At 43.1% G+C, this 19,007-nt stretch overlaps 1 protein-coding gene across 1 annotated transcript in view; it reads right to left on the bottom strand.

Moving 5' to 3' along the window:
• Positions 1 to 649: 649 nt before the first annotated feature.
• The window catches only part of LOC139383110 (chloride channel protein 2-like), a 195,282-nt gene continuing 176,924 nt past the window's right edge, over positions 650 to 19,007 (bottom strand). Inside the window, exons 20-23 of the mRNA XM_071127427.1 lie at positions 12,520 to 12,558; positions 10,134 to 10,238; positions 5,992 to 6,078; positions 650 to 1,271 (exon numbers count right to left, since the gene is read on the bottom strand). Of these exons, the coding sequence (XP_070983528.1) occupies positions 1,062 to 1,271; positions 5,992 to 6,078; positions 10,134 to 10,238; positions 12,520 to 12,558 (441 nt within the window). The 3' untranslated portion in view covers positions 650 to 1,061. The remainder of the gene's footprint in view (positions 1,272 to 5,991; positions 6,079 to 10,133; positions 10,239 to 12,519; positions 12,559 to 19,007) is intronic.

The raw sequence follows: 19,007 nt of genomic DNA, 5'->3' as shown, positions 1-19,007 counted from the left end.
CAATGTGAGACCAGAACAGTATGTGGTTCTCTCTACAGAGGCAAGGTGAGAAAAAAATAAAATAAATAATAATTGTTATTGTCACATACATACACACACACCAGATAGTTGCAGGGAAATGTGTTGTTTTACCGGGTTAGCCATAGTAGTACGGCACGCCTGGAGCAAATTAGGTTTAAGTGTTGCTCAAAGATATAGACTTTTCACCTTGTTGCCTCGGGTATTCGAACCAGCGACCTTTCGGTTACTGGCCCAATGCTCTAACCACTAGGCTACTTATTTCCAGTTCCAGGTCACTAAAACAGATGGGAACAAACTAGAACACTGCTGAAATTATAAGACTGAAATGTGTCTGATAAGAAGATTCAAATCACAAAGGAATTAAAGCAGGTGGTTGGTTTCGCTACTTTCTTCGTGTAAATACATACCAACCAATGCGTCCATGCACTCAATACATACACTCACATCCATACCGGTACACAAGCCTATCTTCTTGTCACTGTTGAACCGTCTGCATATGGAAGACTGGTCAGAAAGAAACGTTTACAGGTCCACAAAATGCAAACAAACTGAACATTTCCTCACCAATACCAAAGTTGGCAAAAAAAGAAAATGCAATCCCTTTTACAGTCAAAACACATTCTATACATTTTGTTCTACAAACTTTGTTAAGCAGTGACACCTTAACTCTTCTCCCCTCCCTAACACACAGATCTATTCTGTTGTGGGCCCTCCCAAGCCTAGTGGAGAGCAGGGTCCAGTCTGTGGTGAGTCAATCCCTCCTCTATAAGAGCTGAGTAAGTGTAGGGCCCAAAGGCCAACCAGGAGGAGGGGTAAAGGAGAGAGGGATGGAGGAAGGCAAGGAGAGGAAGAAGAGGAAGCGAGAACTCTATATTCCAGAATTAAATATTGATCCAAGCTATGAGGTTGCAGCATCGGTTGTGGTTTTTAAGTGTGGGGGGGTCAACGCTCATCCTACTCCTCGGTAATATACCTGTCTACATTAACCTGTCCCAATCCCCATCCAATATACCTCTCCCAAAAATCTGTCCCCATCCCCCTCACTGGGACTTCTCGTCAGAGTCGGAGGCCAGGTGCTCCCGGGGGAGGGACATGGATTTGTGACGGTCCCACAGCTTGTGGAGCTCTGTGGCTTCGTTCTCGCTATTGCTGCTGCTGCTGCCGCTGGTGCCACTGTCCCGGAAACTGGACAGAGGGGGGCGCACTTTCACCCCCTTCACTGCCACAGAACCCTCGATGGCTTTCCGCAGCTACAGAGATAATACAGGAAGAATCAGTCAACAAAGGCCAAGAGACTTTCCCAATCCAAAACAGACCACTAGCCTGAACACTTTGACACTTAGGGACTACGGGTCACAGTTATGGAGTACCAGTCAATTTGGGATTGAAAATAATTAAGGCTTTGTATCAGAGAGGACAGTCGGGTTAAATGCAGAAGACACATTTCAGTTGAAGGCATTCAGTTGAACAACTGACTAGGTTTCCCCCTTTTGTGTAGACCAAAGCAGAATGGTGAGGTTTAACCATGGCAATATTACAGGTGATAATATAGGGCGTGTGGCTCTGCTACCATGGTAATAAAGTAGTCTTGGGCCATATATCGGGGTATTTGGAAATGGTTACAGGATGTTTTTTCTATACAGTCAATACCGTTGAAACTATTTCTTTGAAGTAATAATTTTTTTTTGCGTATTTCTAGTTACTTGTTAAGCAAATACCTGCAGTCAACTTATGCAATATGTTAAGAGATAAAGATTGCGTGTTTCATTTCACCGGTCACAGTTTTTCATTATGAAGCTTACCGGTTGTTCCGTCATGTGGTGTTTGTTTACTTTACGAGTACACAACGACAAGAGTCACTCTCTGCTGTGCAACATGCACCAGATGATCTAGTTACAGTAGGGAATTCACAACTAAATGTTTGCCAGCTAGATATCTTATAAATATGAATATGAAATATGCACTTGGTTTGCTAATTTAGTAGCTAGTTAGCTTTCTAGCTAAGTGGTTAGCTTCTTCCAAAATCAAGCTTCCCAAATCAAATTGTATTTGTCACATGCGCCGAATACAACAGGTGTAGAACTTACTGTGAAATGCTTACTTACAAACCCTTAACCAACAAATCAGTTAAGAAAATATAGTTAAGAAAATATAAAAACAACACAATAGAATAATAATAATAATGAGACTATATACAGGGTACCGAGTCAATGTGTCACCGGTCACCGGTACCGAGTCAATGTGCGGGGATACAGGTTAGTTAAAGTAATTTGTACATGAGGGCAGGGGTAAAGTGACCATGCATATATAATAAATAGCGAGTAGCAGCAGTGTAAAAACAAAGAAGGGGGGGTGTCAATGGAAATAGTCTGGTTGGCCATTTGATTAATTGTTCAGCAGTCTTGCCCTGCAGAAGCAGAGAGAACAGTCTATGACTTGGGTGACCAGAGTCTTTGACAATTTTTTGGGCCTTCCTCTGACACAGCCTAGTATATACAGTACCAGTCAAACGTTTGGACACAACTACTCATTCTAAGGTTTTTCTTAATTTTGACTATTTTCTAGATTGTAGAATAATAGTGAAGACATCAAAACAATGAAATAACACATATGGAATCATGTAGTAACCAAAAAAGTGTTAAACAAATCAAAATATATTTTATATTTGAGTTTCAATAAAAGTAGCCACCCTTTGCCTTGATGACAGCTTCGCACACTCTTGGCATTCTCTCAACCAGCTTCATGAGGTAGTCACCTGGAACACATTTAAATTAACAGGTGTGCCTTGTTAAAAGTTAATTTGTGGAATTTCTTTCCTCAATGCGTTCAGCCTGGTACGGCAATTGCTCGGCCTCTGACCGCAAGGCACTACAAAGGGTAGTCCGTACAGCCCAGTACATCACTGGGGCTAAGCTGCCTGCCATCCAGGACCTCTACACCAGGCGGTGTCAGAGGAAGGCCCTAAAAATTGTCAGACCCCAGCCATAGACTGTTCTCTTTACTACAGCATGGCAAGCGGTACCGGAGTGCCAAGTCTAGGACAAAAAGGCTTCTCAACAGTTTTTACCCCCAAGCCAAAAGACTCCTGAACAGGTAATCAAATGGCTACCCGGATTATTTGCATTGTGTGCCACCCCCCAACCCCTCTTTTACGCTGCTGCTACTCTCTGTTTATCATATATGCATAGTCACTTTAACTATACATTCATGTACATACTACCTCAATTGGCCCGACCAACGAGTGCTCCTGCACATTGGCTAACCGGTCTATCTGCATTGTGTCCCGCCACCCACCACCCGCCAACCTCTCTTTTACGCTACTGCTACTCTCTGTATCTGCCTGACTAACCGGTGTCTGTATGTAGCCTCGCTACTTTTATAGCCTCGCTACTGTATATAGCCTGTCTTTTTACTGTTGTTTTATTTCTTTACTTACCCATTGTTCACCTAATACCTTTTTTGCACTATTGGTTAGAACATTTCACTGTTAGGTCTACTCCTGTTGTATTCAGTGCACGTGACAAATAAACTTGGATTTGATTTGTGTGGTTCCCACCGTGAAGCATGGAGGAGGTGGTGTGATGGGGATTTGCTGGTGACACTGTTAGTGATTTATTTAGAATTCAAGGCACACTTAACCAGCATGGCTACCACAGCATTCTGCAGCGATACGCCATCCCATCTGGTTTGTGCTTAGTGGGACTATCATTTGTTTTACAACAGGACAGCCCTGTGTAAGGGCTATTTGACTAAGAAGGAGTAGGGGTGTCCAACATTTTGACTGGTATTGTAGGTCCTACATGGCAGGAAGCTTGGTCCCAGTGATGTACACACTACACTCTGAAGCACCTTATGGTCAGATGCCATACCAGGCGATGATGCAACCGGTCAGGATGCTATCGATAGTGCAGCTGTAGAACTTTGAGGATCTGGGTACCCATGCCATGTCTCCTGGGGGGAAAAAAAAACTTTGCCGTACCCTCTTCACAACTTTCCTGATGTGTTTGAACCATGTTAGGTTGTTGGTGATGTGGACACCAAGGAACTCTCGACCCGCTCCACTACAGTCCTGTCGATGTGAATGGGGGCCCTCCTTTTCCTGTAGTCCACAATCTTCTCCTTTGGTGCTCTTTGTTCATTGCAGTCTAATATTTGTTTGGTCTGTGCAGCAAAATCTGAATAGCATATTTTTGTTACTAGAATAACCTTATGAGCTGGGTTGTCTGTCCTGCAAATACGTTAGGTCAGAGACTAAAGTATTTGTTAGCATTTAGTTAGCATTCTCTATGGGATTTGACATGTGCTTGTTAGCATTTCTAACCTTCGGATTACAAAGGCTCAGTGGGGTTCGAAAAATGCTCCCCTTGTGTTCAGTGCAGGTATTACTGAATATCCTGGTATTGCACAAGGTCAGTATGAAGATATGACAATATGCATACTGCCCAAGCGTATAATAAAGTAAAAATGACCACATTTTATGGTTATGGAAGTCAACATTTATCAGCCCTAACAATAGCCCTGATCAGACATCATGCCACACTCTCCATCCCCAATCATGACAGACGTCTTGCCAACAGCTGTTTCTAAACACACAAACACAGCCTCCCCTGTATATCTAGTTATTAGGAGGTAAAAGGAGAGCTGAGCTACAGCAGTACTGCGTGACAGAGAAAGTACTGTTGCATTTGACCCTGCTGGTCATCTATGAACATTTGAACATCTTGAAGAACAATCTGGCCTTAAATGGCCATGTACTCTTATAATCACCACCCGGAACAGCCAGAAGAGGACTGGCCACCCCTCAGAGCCTGGTTCCTGCTCCTTTCTAGGTTCCTGTCTTTCTAGGGAGTTTTTCCTAGCCACTGTGCTTCTACATCTGCATTGCTTGCTGTTTGGGGGTTTAGGCTGGCTTTCTGTATAGCACTTTGTGACATCTGCTGATGTAAAAATTGCTTTATAAATACATTTGATTGATTGATTGAAGAAGCAAGGCGAGGAGACGAGGCGAGGAGAAGCTCGTCTCACTGCTGTTTTTGTCTGCTTGTCTAACACCAAACAAAAGGCCTAAATGTCAGCCAGTGGAACAACACTGTGCTTAGCAACAATCTCCTGTTTCCTAGCCAATTTACAAAGACTGCATGCTTCTGCCTGTTTTGTTTGTGAAGAGAGAGCAAGAGAGAAATAACAAGAGACAGTGAGAGGAAAGACTGCAAGGAACATTAACCAGTAATTCGTCTTGCTGTCTGTCACCAATTGAAGGGCCGGAAAGAGCAGAGCTCATTAATGCTGACTGTGTGTGATGGTGGTGACAGTTCGCTTTCAGTCAGGCAACTTCGGTACAACACAAAGTCACAAGGACAATGAAATCTGTCGGGTCAGGATTCCATTTTCTCACAGTATTTTGTACTGACATTGAATGAAAAGAGAACGTAACGTTATGACTATAACTACTGTTCCCTGAAGGAGGGAAACGAGGTACAGCACCTGTTTGTCCCCACACCACATGTTCCTGGGCGTTGAATGAAAAGAGAACGTAACGTTATGACTATAACTACTGTTCCCTGAAGGAAGGAAACGAGGTACAGCACCTGTTTGTCCCCACACAACATGTTCCTGGGCTCGGTGAAAAGCAGTATTAAATTGAAGGAATGAATCCGAGCCTCACGCTTATCACCTGTGGAAGGCGGGGCCTTACATTGGCCTTCTCAGGCCTGATTTTAGTTCATTCAACCAAAGTTGCAAAAGAGCGAATCACCCATAGTATGTTGTACTGATGTTTCCCTCCTTCAGTGAACAGTAGTTACAGTCATAACGTCATGATATGCTGATGATTGTGACAGTGAGAAAGATGACGATGATGGAGAGGTCTATGACAATGGTGGCTGTTGTGATGTTGTAATCAATGATGATGATGATTATGGGACAGTGCCATGTTGATGTGCACAACCCCAGATGATCTGTGTCACTCACCTCTTTGAGGGACACCACTCCGATGAGTCGTCCAATGCTGGTGACGTAGGCATGGTCCAACCCCAGCAGAGAAAAGATGGTGTGGGTCTGGGGACAAGAGAACAATACACTTAGAACCCACATCCAGAACAGAACCAACAGCTAGAACACTTAGAACTAATATATAGAACAGCTAGAACTGTTAAAATCAATATCTAGAACTCTTAGATAGAACATTTAGAATACTTGGAACGAACACCTTAAACTGGTAGAACCAACATCTAGAACCAACCATATATTTCCTTTTGACACTCCTTTATAGACATGGCGTCCTGTGAAAATCTTAGAGTTGCTATTAAACTACAGCACTTAGTGCATTAGAACAGTCAGCTCAGTGGTCACTGGAGAGCTGAATGGTGTACAAGCTCCTTCCTCATTCAACTAATGAAGTAAATCAGCAAGTCATCAAAAGTAATCACCTTGATTAGCCTAATCGGGTGTTTGAGCTAGATTGTTGTGAAAGGTACAACATCCCTACTGATACTGTAAGCTGCTAGAACCTCAAGTGAACCACACAGACAGCAGCTTGAGCCTAAACCCAAATCACAGGAAATAGAATAACCTTGTTGTTATTTCAATATTTAATGCAATGGGAGTTAACCATCACAATGTTCCAGGAAACAAACACATAAAACAGCATGGAATACACGTTACCCAGACTGATAGATGCAAGAGAACAAACACCAATGTTCATAAGTCTCTCTCACACAAACACACACAGACAAGCTGGGACAAAAATTAATATGGCAATAAATTGTCTGAATTGATGCAGTAACGATAAATATGACAATGTGCCCACAGTGAAAAGAACATATCCTTTAAAAAAGGTTCACTGCATCAGTTTTTTTTCTGGGTAACAATTAGGTATCTTACTGTGATAGTTTTCAATTTAAACAAAAATGTTAAAAAACAAACAAAAATAGCTTCTGAGCAAAGAGCAATGTATCAAAGTTTTGCTAGGAATGTTTGGGAATTGGGAGGGGAAAACTGACCACTTGCTGTTATTGGCAGAGGTTTTGAAACGTTTTCACTAGGCAGGACGAAACTCCATCCCACCAAAACAGGCTGAAATTTCAAGGGGTCTTTTCGGAAAATATTACTCCTACCTCATAGTATGTACAGTAGATGTATACATACAGTACCAGTCAAATGTGTGGACACATCTACTCATTCAAGGGTTGGTCTTTATAATTACTATTTTCTACATTGTAGAATAATAGTAAAGACATCAAAACTATGAAATAACACATATCATGTAGTATCATGTAGTAACCCAAAAATATAAGTTCTTCAAATTCTTCACTATTATTCTACAATATAGAAAATAGTAAAAATTAAGAAAAACCCTGGAATGAATAAGTGTGTCCACACTTTTGACTGGTACTGTATATATAAATCACAGTAAAATCACGTTTTTGACTGCACTGGGCCTTTAAACTACTACTACTAGTTTGATGGTTGTACCACCATCAATTATCCTCTTAACAAGCCCCCATATTAGCAAACTTATTTCATTTCAAACTTCACATTTCTCTAGTATAGGCTACTTATCATAATGAACGACATCAGCAAAATGCCTGCGATAAGTGATTGGTATGGTCGGTGTTGATCGTCCCAGCTCTAATACACACACTTGATTTGTTCTTCTATCCTCGTGGTGACCTAAAATTGATTTCTATTCAAAATCCTATTTTCCCTAACCATAGCCCGTAACACTGTCCCTAATTCGAAAACTACTGTATCCCTAAAGCTTAAAATAGCCTTTGTCCTCATGGGGACATGGACAATGTCCCCACAAGCGATATTTTCCTTGATTAACTATCCTTGTAGGGACCTTTGAGGATAGAAGTACCAACACCACACACACACACACACACACACACACACACACACACACACACACACACACACACACACAGAGATTAATATGTGGAGGGAGATTGTGTGTGGTAATGGGTGTTGGCAGTGTGCGGCGAGGGAGGTTGAGGGAGAGGAGAGCTTGATGGATTGGTGCAGAATCCCACTCTTAAATGTTTAAACAGCAGGCACACCGAGCAGGGAAGAAAGGAGGGGAGAAGAGAGGAGAAGGGGGTGGACATTATGAATGGAGGACATTAGCCTGCCAGGCAAGTGAGAACAAGTGTGTGTGTGTAAAAAAATGCTCTGTAGTGTATGTGAGTGTGTGTCACAGAAGGACAACTAAATCAACACTGTTCAAAAGCACCACCACCCCCCCCCCCCCTTCATGCAGCCTGTTCTTTAATCCTGCACTCAGAGGGAGACTTATTGTGGCAGTACAGACATGCTTGTGTGTGTGTGCGCTTGCAATGCAGTGACTATAATAGCATTGACACTGGACTATCCATCTACTATACTCATTTTACAATATCAATCCTGGAGCGATTTAGTCAAAAGGGGGTTGTACGTACAGATGTTCAGACGTACAGACAGACGTACAGACAGACGTACAGACAGACAGACGTACAGACACACAGACAGACAGACAGACAGACGTACAGACAGACAGACGTACAGACAGACAGACGTACAGACAGACAGACGTACAGACAGACAGACGTACAGACAGACGTACAGACAAACAGACGTACAGACAGACGTACAGACAGACGTACAGACAGACGTACAGACAGACAGACGTACAGACAGACAGACAGACGTACAGACAGACAGACAGACAGACGTACAGACAGACAGACGTACAGACAGACAGACAGACGTACAGACAGACAGACGTACGTACAGACGTACAGACAGACAGACGTACGTACAGACGTACAGACGTACAGACAGACAGACGTACAGACAGACAGACGTACAGACAGACAGACAGACGTACAGACAGACAGACGTACAGACAGACAGACGTACAGACAGACAGACGAACAGACGAACAGACAGACAGACGTACAGACAGACAGACGTACAGACAGACAGACAGAGACAGACGTACAGACAGACAGACGTACAGACAGACAGACGTACAGACAGACAGACGTACAGACAGACAGACGTACAGACAGACAGACGTACAGACAGACAGACGTACGTACAGACAGACGTACGTACAGACAGACGTACGTACAGACAGACGTACAGACAGACAGACGTACAGACAGACAGACGTACAGACAGACAGACGTACGTACAGACAGACGTACGTACAGACAGACGTACAGACAGACAGACGTACAGACAGACAGACGTACGTACAGACAGACAGACGTACAGACAGACAGACAGACGTACGTACAGACAGACGTACGTACAGACAGACAGACGTACAGACAGACAGACGTACAGACAGACAGACAGACGTACAGACGTACAGACAGACAGACGCACAGACGTACAGACACACAGACGTACAGACACACAGACGTACAGACACACAGACGTACAGACACACAGACGTACAGACACACAGACGTACAGACACACAGACGTACAGACACACAGACGTACAGACACACAGACGTACAGACAGACAGACGTACAGACAGACAGACGTACAGACAGACAGACGTACAGACAGACGTACAGACAGACAGACGTACAGACAGACGTACAGACACACAGACGCACAGACACACAGACGCACAGACACACAGACACACAGACAGACAGACGTACAGACAGACAGACGTACAGACAGACAGACGTACAGACAGACAGACGTACAGACAGACAGACGTACAGACAGACAGACGTACAGACAGACGTACAGACAGACGTACAGTCGGACAGACGTACAGACAGAGACAGACGTACAGACAGAGACAGACGTACAGACAGAGACAGACGTACAGACAGAGACAGACGTACAGACAGAGACAGACAGGCGTACAGACAGGCGTACAGACAGGCATACAGACAGGCGTACAGACAGACGTACAGACAGACAGAGATCTACAGACAGACAGAGACCGACGTACAGACAGAGACAGATGTACAGACAGACGTACAGACAGACGTACAGACAGACGTACAGACAGACGTACAGACAGACGTACAGACAGACGTACAGACAGACAGAGATCGACGTACAGACAGAGACAGATGTACAGACAGACGTACAGACAGACCTTATGAAGTGAGGTGCGCTCCACCAGTTGGAAGGGGGCGGGGTCGATCTTGCAGTTGTCAAAGTTCACCTGCTCGTCAAGCTGGTTCTCCTCCCACTCTGCAATCTGCAACCCAGAGGAAGAGGAGGATGAAGAGTGGAAAGAAACAGTATGGAAGTACTCAAACCCTCTTAGACATATAGAATACTTAAATGGTTTTTACATCCATTGTAATAAAATAATGGATATGTATCTTTAATTCAGAAAGGTATTCACTAATATTTCAGAAGCCAAAAAACACCTTTTAGAATATCAATTTAACGCCTTAAACTCCAGTGATTGTTACCGATATGGGGTTCCTCAAATCTAAATGCTAATATCTTAGAAAATATGAGAGTGATATGCATAATAAGCATTGGAAGAAGTTGAAAGGGATTTTAGATTTTAGAGATGACAGATTATGGAATAATGTTCAGAACAAAAGGTGAGAATAAAACAGTTAAAGTGCTTATCAGTGGAAACATCTCAGACTATTTCAATTGATTTACCACCAAGCATTTCAGCTTTAATCTAAAATCCAATAATTCCTAATATCGACCAAATCACTTTGCAAACTCCAACACTAACTTCAATCCCTATTCTACACTATTCAATAGCAATAGAATACACACACACCAGACCACGTGTAACAACACCTGCACAGGATCGGTACGTCCGTACAGGATCGGTACACACCTGCGGGACAGGTACAGGAGTTACACCAGAAATGCACAATCCCTCCATCACTGCTCAGACTGTCCACAGTAGGCTGAGAGAGGCTGGACTGTTAGTCACAGGTCTGTGGAACTTGTTCAGTTTGTGTCTCAGTTTTTGAATCTTGTTATGGTCATACAAATATTTATACATGTTACGTTTTCTAATAATAAATGCAGTTGACAGTGAGAGGACGTACATTTCTTTGCTGAGTGTATATACACTGCTCAAAAAAATAAAGCATGGAGGAGGAGGTGTTATGGTGTGGGGGTGCTTTGCTGGTGACACTGTCTGTGATTTATTTAGAATTCAAGGCACACTTAACCAGCATGGCTACCACATCATTCTGCAGCAGCCTGTTTTTCAACAGGACAATGACCCAGCACACCTCCAGGCTGTGTAAGGGCTATTTTACCAAGACGGAGAGTGATGGAGTGCAGCATCAGATGACCTGGCCTCCACAATCCCCCGACCTCAACCCAATTGAGATGGTTTGGTATGAGTCAGACCGCAGAGTGAAGAAAAAGTAACCAAGTGCTCAGCATATGTGGGAACTCCTTCAAGACTGTTGGAAAAGCATTCCAGATGAAGCTGGTTGAGAGAATGCCAAGAGTGTGCAAAGCTGTCAAGGCAAATGGGGGCTATTTAAAGAATCTCAAATATAAAACATATTTTGGTATGTTTAACACTTTTGGTTACTACATGATTCCATGTGCTATTTCATAGTTTAGATGGCTTCACTATTATTCTACAATGTAGAAAATAGACCAAATAAAGAAAAACCCTTGAATGAGTTGGTGTTCTAAAACTTTTGACCGGTAGTGTATGCTACTAGTTTATTCACAAACCTGTTGCGGGCTGAGGACGGTAAACCGACTGTCTGGTGGTGTCTAAAACGCAAACACGCCTCACACGCGATACAGATTTCGAAACATACGTAACTTAACAGTAAGAAATAATTTATAAAAACATTTTAAAAAGTATAATTTCTACACACTTTCATAGGGTTAGAGTGCCCACGGCCATATTTCCATGTTACAGTGCTTGTTGATGGAAGACAGATGGAAGACAGAAGCGAGCACCTGTGCTAATTAGCTATTTAGCATGCTCCGAACACCTGTGTGTAATGGAAGAAGGACACCAGAAATGTGTGAAAAATACTGTCAGCTGCAACTGTGGTAAAGCAGGTCAAAACGGTAGGTAAGGTACGTGTATATTTTGCATTTGTGAAATTATTTTGATGTGATATGAACGTAGAGGCCTTTATGTTCTCAAACGTTTAAACAGGGCGTCAGGATTGTAGTTCACATGGAACCAGCTGTCCTCCATACCATCAGCTGAGATCCCAAGATTGGGAATGGCTGTAAGCCACCTTGGGCTCGATTGGGTTCTTGAGAGCAATCCCTATCCAAACTCCACTTCCTTTAAGCCTAGGTGGTTTCCTCTTTTATGTGGCTACACAGTGTCTGGCTGTGGTCCCTGGTGCAGAGATAATAGATGCCCATAGAGATTCCAGCTTTGATAAGGCTATTCATACACAGTGACTAATTATTCCCCTGATAACCAGTAAATACACTGTAGCATAGACAGACAGCACTGACACATCCTGAGAGAAAAGGAAGAAAGAGGGAGAGAAAGTGTTGTAGGGTCTCACCTCTCTGATGGTCATGTCATCATCCACATCGAAGTCATCCTGAGAGGAGAGGGACAGGAAACAGATCAACACACTTACACTGCAAACACACAGCAAAAAGACTTGTGTGCACGCCTGCACACATACACTACAGACAAGCACAACGTCAAAATGACAGTAAATAACTTGAAATACAAACCCAAGGACACACAGTACACTCATACTACAAATAAAACACGTGTCCATGTCATGGCCACACTGCATTCAAACTGAACACAGTGACAAAATGAAGAGGTAGATGGACAGATGTGACAAGAGACACTAAATGACTAACTACACATACAGTGGGGCAAAAAAGTATTTAGTCAGCCACCAATTGTGCAAGTTCTCCCACTTAAAAAGATGAGAGGCCTGTAATTTTAATCATAGGTACACTTCAACTATGACAGACAAAATGAGAAAAAAAATCCATTGATTTTTAATCAATTTATTTGCAAATTATGGTGGAAAATAAGTATTTGGTCACCTACAAACAAGCAAGACTTCTGGCTCTCACAGACCTGTAACTTATTATTTAAGAGGCTCCTCTGTCCTCCACTCGTTACCTGTATTAATGGCACCTGTTTGAACTTGTTATCAGTATAAAAGACACCTGTCCACAATCTCAAACAGTCACACTCCAAACTCCACTATGGCCAAGACCAAAGAGCTGTCAAAGGACACCAGAAACAAAATTGTAGACCTGCACCAGGCTGGGAAGACTGAATCTGCAATAGGTAAGCAGCTTGGTTTGAAGAAATCAACTGTGGGAGCAATTATTAGAAAATGGAAGACATACAAAACCACTGATAATCTCCCTCGATCTGGGGCTCCACGCAAGATCTCACCCCGTGGGGTCAAAATGATCACAAGAACGGGGAGCAAAAATCCCAGAACCATACCTAGTGAAAGACCTGCAGAGAGCTGGGACCAAAGTAACAAAGCCTACCATCAGTAACACACTACGCCGCCAGGGACTCAAATCCTGCAGTGCCAGACGTGTCCCCCTGCTTAAGCCAGTACATGTCCAGGCCCGTCTGAAGTTTGCTAGAGAGCATTTGGATGATCCAGAAGAAGATTGGGAGAATGTCATATGGTCAGATGAAACCAAAATAGAACTTTTTGGTAAAAACTCAAATCGTCGTGTTTGGACGACAAAGAATGCTGAGTTGCATCTAAATAACACCATACCTACTGTGAAGCATGGGGGTGGAAACATCATGCTTTGGGGCTGTTCTTCTGCAAAGGGACCAGGACGACTGATCCGTGTAAAGGAAATAATGAATGGGGCCATGTATCATGAGATTTTGAGAGAAAACCTCCTTCCATCAGCAAGGGCATTGAAGATGAAACGGGGCTGGGTCTTTCTGCATGACAATGATCCCAAACACACCGCCCGGGCAACGAAGGAGTGGCTTCGTAAGAAGCATTTCAAGGTCCTGGAGTGGCCCAGCCAGTCTCCAGATCTCAACCCCGTAGAAAATCGTTGGAGGGAGTTGAAAGTCTGTGTTGCCTAGCAACAGCCCCAAAACATCACTTCTCTAGAGGAGATCTGCATGGAGGAATGGGCCAAAATACCAGCAACAGTGTGTGAAAACCTTGAAGACTTACAGAAAACATTTGACCTCTGTCATTGCCAACAAAGGGTATATAACAAACTATTGAGATAAACTTTTGTTATTGACCAAATACTTATTTTCCACCATAATTTGCAAATAAAATCATAAAAAAATACTACAATGTGATTTACTGGATTTTTTCCCCTAATTTTGTCTGTCATAGTTGAAGTGCACCTATGATGAAAATTACAGGCCTCTCATCTTTTTAAGTGGGAGAACTTGCACAATTGGTGGCTGACTAAATACTTTTTTTGCCCCACTATGACCATGGTGGGGGGGTTGAAAACGTGCTTGAAACAGATAATGGGTTGCATTCATACAGAGCTTTTCACAAGGTCCCAAAGTACAGATGGGATGATTGACACTAATGGATTTGACCATGGAGTGATGATGGCTACAGTTTGGATATGAGCCGGGCGGGCCTGAAAACCTGAGAGAGTTCTAAAGTGCTGAATGGTACTTAACTTCTTGTGTGTGTCAATGTCAAAAAGCGTGTGTAGCGCCCCATTCAGACGGGATACGTTTTACTGGGGAGGTTGGGACGCACACTCAGTCTCCCGCAGCTCTAGGGTTTAGGGAATAGTGTCATTTGGGATGAGCCCTCATTCTCCTGCAGCTCTGGGATGCAGTCTGAGTGAGTGTTTGGTGCAAGCTGACACCAACCTGATTCAAACCTGCTTGGGTTTCCAGTTAATGAGCGAGCGGCACGTCGAGACACTTAGAACCCTGCAGACATGTCTTAAACTCAGTCCATGACAATCACAACACCTCAAAGGGAACTGAAGGCTTTTTCTGGTTAAAAGCCATTATGTGCATGAGCACAAATCACCACATCCCTAATTTGTGTTACTTGGCAGGAAGGTTATTATCCCAGCCCTAAAAACCTACAGTTTTTTGGCAAACGGCCAGGTCCTCTGATAATACTTATTCTGTGCGGATCGTCATCCCTGTATTTTGAGGGAAATTACAGAGTTTAAATCAGGTGCTGCACCCAGTTTGGGTAAAAACATGGGAACAAATTGATGCTTAAAACAAAGTGCTATGCACGTAGAGTACAGATGAATGATCCGTTTTGTCACATATCAACTTTCCTAGAGCCATCTTTTAAAAAGTGGACGAGATTGTGCCAGTTGATTGGTAAATTGCCAAATCCGCCAGGAAATTAAATGTCTGCATAGTTTACAGTAAATGATTCTTATTGATATGTATTATTTGAACTGAAGGCCATTAGTCCAATATTAGGATATCCCTAGACATTTGAAATATCTTCACACCTAGAAGAGCCTCCAGGCTTCCAGCAAAACTGTCAGCTTTGAATGAGGAAACAAAAAATATAACAGGGGCGGTTTGGCCAAACTGGAAAAACGGACATGCTGAGGTAATAATTACATAACCGATGTAGCACAACTCATTCCACGGGGGGGCGAGTGACTGTGGGTTTTCGCTCCACCCTTGTACTTGATTGATGAATTAAGGTCAGTAATTAGTAAGCAATTCCCTTCACCTGGTTGTATAGGTCTTAACTGAAAGGAAAAACCAAACACCCGCAAACATTCTGCCCTCCGCGGAATGAGTTTGACATCCCTGTTCTATAGTAATACTAGTCCCGTGCGAATAGGGCTTATGTGTGAGTTTAGAGTAATAAATGTGTGTATTTACAGGAAGAGTGTGTTTTCTTTATGAGGGTGAGAATAGCAGTGTGTGTATATTCTTGCGCTTATCCATCTCTGTCTACATCTACACCTGACCCCTCTACCCACCTCAGGCCCCGGGGGTGATGGAAGCCCTGAGCTCATTTATCCACCCGCCTGCAGTGGCTGATCTCCCTGTAACCCTGGCAACGATTGCCGTGGGGCCCGGCCGGTCAAGGCGCTCTCCTTACTGTAGAATTATGCAACAGAAGTCAACTGTGTCTAGAGTTGACAACACCATCTCCACTCACCACTGACACCAACATGGTCTGACAGTCCTCTAGCACTGCATTTTACAGTCCTGTTTCCACCTGCTATTTACTAGAGTCTCATGAGGTCAATGGGTAATTTTCTGGCACACATTTAGTAGAATTAAACACATTGCTTACTACCATGTAAGTTAAAATAAAATAAAGTGCTACTGATAAACCTGTACACCTCTCCAAAACCAGGGCACAGCACAGATGAGAGGTGTCTATCTAATCACATTCTATTTGTCACATGCACCGAATACAACAGGTGTAGATCTTACTGTGAAATGCTTACTTTCAAGCCCTTAACCAACAATGCAGTTCAAGAAATAGAGTTAAGAAAATATTTACTAAATAAAAAATGTAATCAAAAAGTAACAAGAAAATGACATAACAATAATGAGGCTATATATAGGGGGTATCGGTACCGAGTCAATGTGCGGGGGTACAGGTTAGTCGAGGTCATTTGTAAAGTGACTATTCATAGATAATAAACAGTGAGTAGCAGCAGTGTACATTTTTTCAATGTCAATGTAAATAGTCCAGCTGGCCATTTGAATAATTGTTCAGTCTTATGGCTTGGTGGTAGAAGCTGTTAAGGAGCCTTTTGGTCCTAGACTTGGCGCTCCGGTACTGCTTGCCGTGCGGTGTGTGTAGAAAGAACAGTATGATACAGAGATGTAGTTGTTTAATATAGAAGAGCTAACACCTGCAGTGTGTTTTGGGGAGAGAGACAGAGCAGGTGAGACTGTGCATGTAAAGTATGTTGTATGAAGATTAACTAGTCTATTAGGTGAACAAATATGCAAGGGCCCTTGTGGATATGTGGAGACGCAAGAGTGGGTGTATGAATGTGAGTGTACCAAGGAGAGTGTGTGTGTCTGAGTGAGATACAGACAGCGCGCGTGCCTGTGTGTGCGTGTACAGCCCTCCACAGTGAGTGACTGGGTAAGAGGCAGTGTGCTGACAGAGAGTGAAGCTGTAGTGCTTGCTGTGCAGCTTCCACAGAGAGCAGCATCCCTCCTCTCCTCGCTCCATCCACCCTTTCCCCCAAGCGATCAATCTCTCCCTCTATCCTGTACATCCTGTAGTCAATAAGCCAATCAGAGCCTGGGGTCCGGGTCAGCAGGGAATATGTTGACATAACCACAATTACCCAAATCACACATGCCGCCGAGATACACAGTGTACAAAACATTAGGAACAGCTTCCTAATATTGAGTTGCACCCCTTTTGCCCTCAGAACAGCCTCAATTTGTCAGTGCATAGACTATACACGGTATCAAAAGCATTCCACAGGGATGCTGGCCCATGTTGACTCCAACACTTCCCACAGTGCTATTAAGTTGGCTGGATGTCCTTTGGGTGGTGGACCATTCTTGGTACATACGGGAAACTGTTGAGTGTTTATGGATTCTGTTAAAATGTAACATGTTTCAAGTTAAACTGAAGTTTGTTTGTATCCTGTTTAGTGAATGATTACTGTGAGTATTAATGGAGTTTAGGCCATGAAACTGTGTGGATACTCATTTAGAAAGGCTGGCCTAATCAGATAAGAGGACATTTCCTAGGATCAGAGAGCAGGGTCAGGCCCTGGACAATGAAGATGGACAGGGCGTGATTCTGACATCTAGCTAAACAAAGAGTGGACCATGCTATGCTGCTGCTACTCTCTGTTTATTATCTATGCATATTCACTCTACCTACATGTACATATTACTTCAATTACCTCGACTAACCGGTACCCCGCACATTGACTCTGTACCTATACCCCCTCTATATAGCCTCGCCATTGTTATTTTACTGCTGATCTTTAATTATTTGTTACTTTTATTTTTTTTTTTGTATTTTTCTTAACTGCATTATTGGTTAAGGGCTTGTAAGTAAGCATTTCCGCCAGGAAATGTAAGGTTGTATTCGGCACGTGACAAATAACATTTAATTTGATTTGATTTGATTCCACAGGGGAGATATGGGAAACTCATTGGGGTCATAAAATGTATAGCTGGTGAGGTGACACCTACGAGAGGGTGGTGACTAAAAGGAGGGAAGAGTATAAGATGTGTTGTGAACTTTCTAAATGTATGCACTCAGCTGATGGGATCCCTGGTATTAAACACTTGAAACTTCGAGCTTTTGGTCTTAATTCCTTATTGCAAAGAGGCAACAATAGCATTTTTATATTTAACAGCGTGAAAACCCAGCAGTGTTGCAGTTCTTGAAACACTCAAATTTGTGCGCCTGGCACCTACTACCATAGCCTGTTCAAAGGCACAAATATTTTGTCTTGCCCATTCACCCTCTGAATGGCACACATACACAATCCATGTCTCAATTGTCTCAAGGCTTAAAAATCTTTCTTGAACCAGTCCCCTTCTCTTCATCTACACTGATTGAAGTGGATTTAACAGGTAACATCTCCCTCTCTCCCTTCCTCTTGATCTATCTATTGATTGATCTTTCTGCATCTGTGTGTCTGTCTCTTAATCTAATCTAAGTCCTCTGCTCCTTCGCTCAGTGTCTTGACCTATAGTGTTGGTATACTGCAATCCACACATCAAACTACTCAACAGGCTTCAATTCAGGGCCAGCCAAGAAGGTAACAGGCACACTCGCTGATAACGCTATTCCACATGTGTTTCTAAAGGCAGCCGCTCAGTGACGTATTGTCTGGTCTGCTCTCGTCAAGAGGAGGAGAGAATTAATGAGAAAACACGGATCTCTGAAAGGCCAGCATCATTTCTCTGGGATGGAATACTCATGTCATTTACCCTGCATCAATATTTCACACTGGAAACAGAAAGCGATAGGAAGGAGGGGAGGGAGGGAAGGCAGGAAAGAAGGGAGACCGAAGGGAGAGGAAGGAGGAGGTGGGAAGAAGGGAGCAGGGAAGGGAGGAAAAGGAAAAA

Source organism: Oncorhynchus clarkii, chromosome 24, assembly GCF_045791955.1.
Source record: "Oncorhynchus clarkii lewisi isolate Uvic-CL-2024 chromosome 24, UVic_Ocla_1.0, whole genome shotgun sequence".
NCBI lineage: Eukaryota > Metazoa > Chordata > Actinopteri > Salmoniformes > Salmonidae > Oncorhynchus > Oncorhynchus clarkii.
Note: the sequence above shows the minus strand (reverse complement) of the source record. Positions and strands in the feature narration are given on the sequence as shown.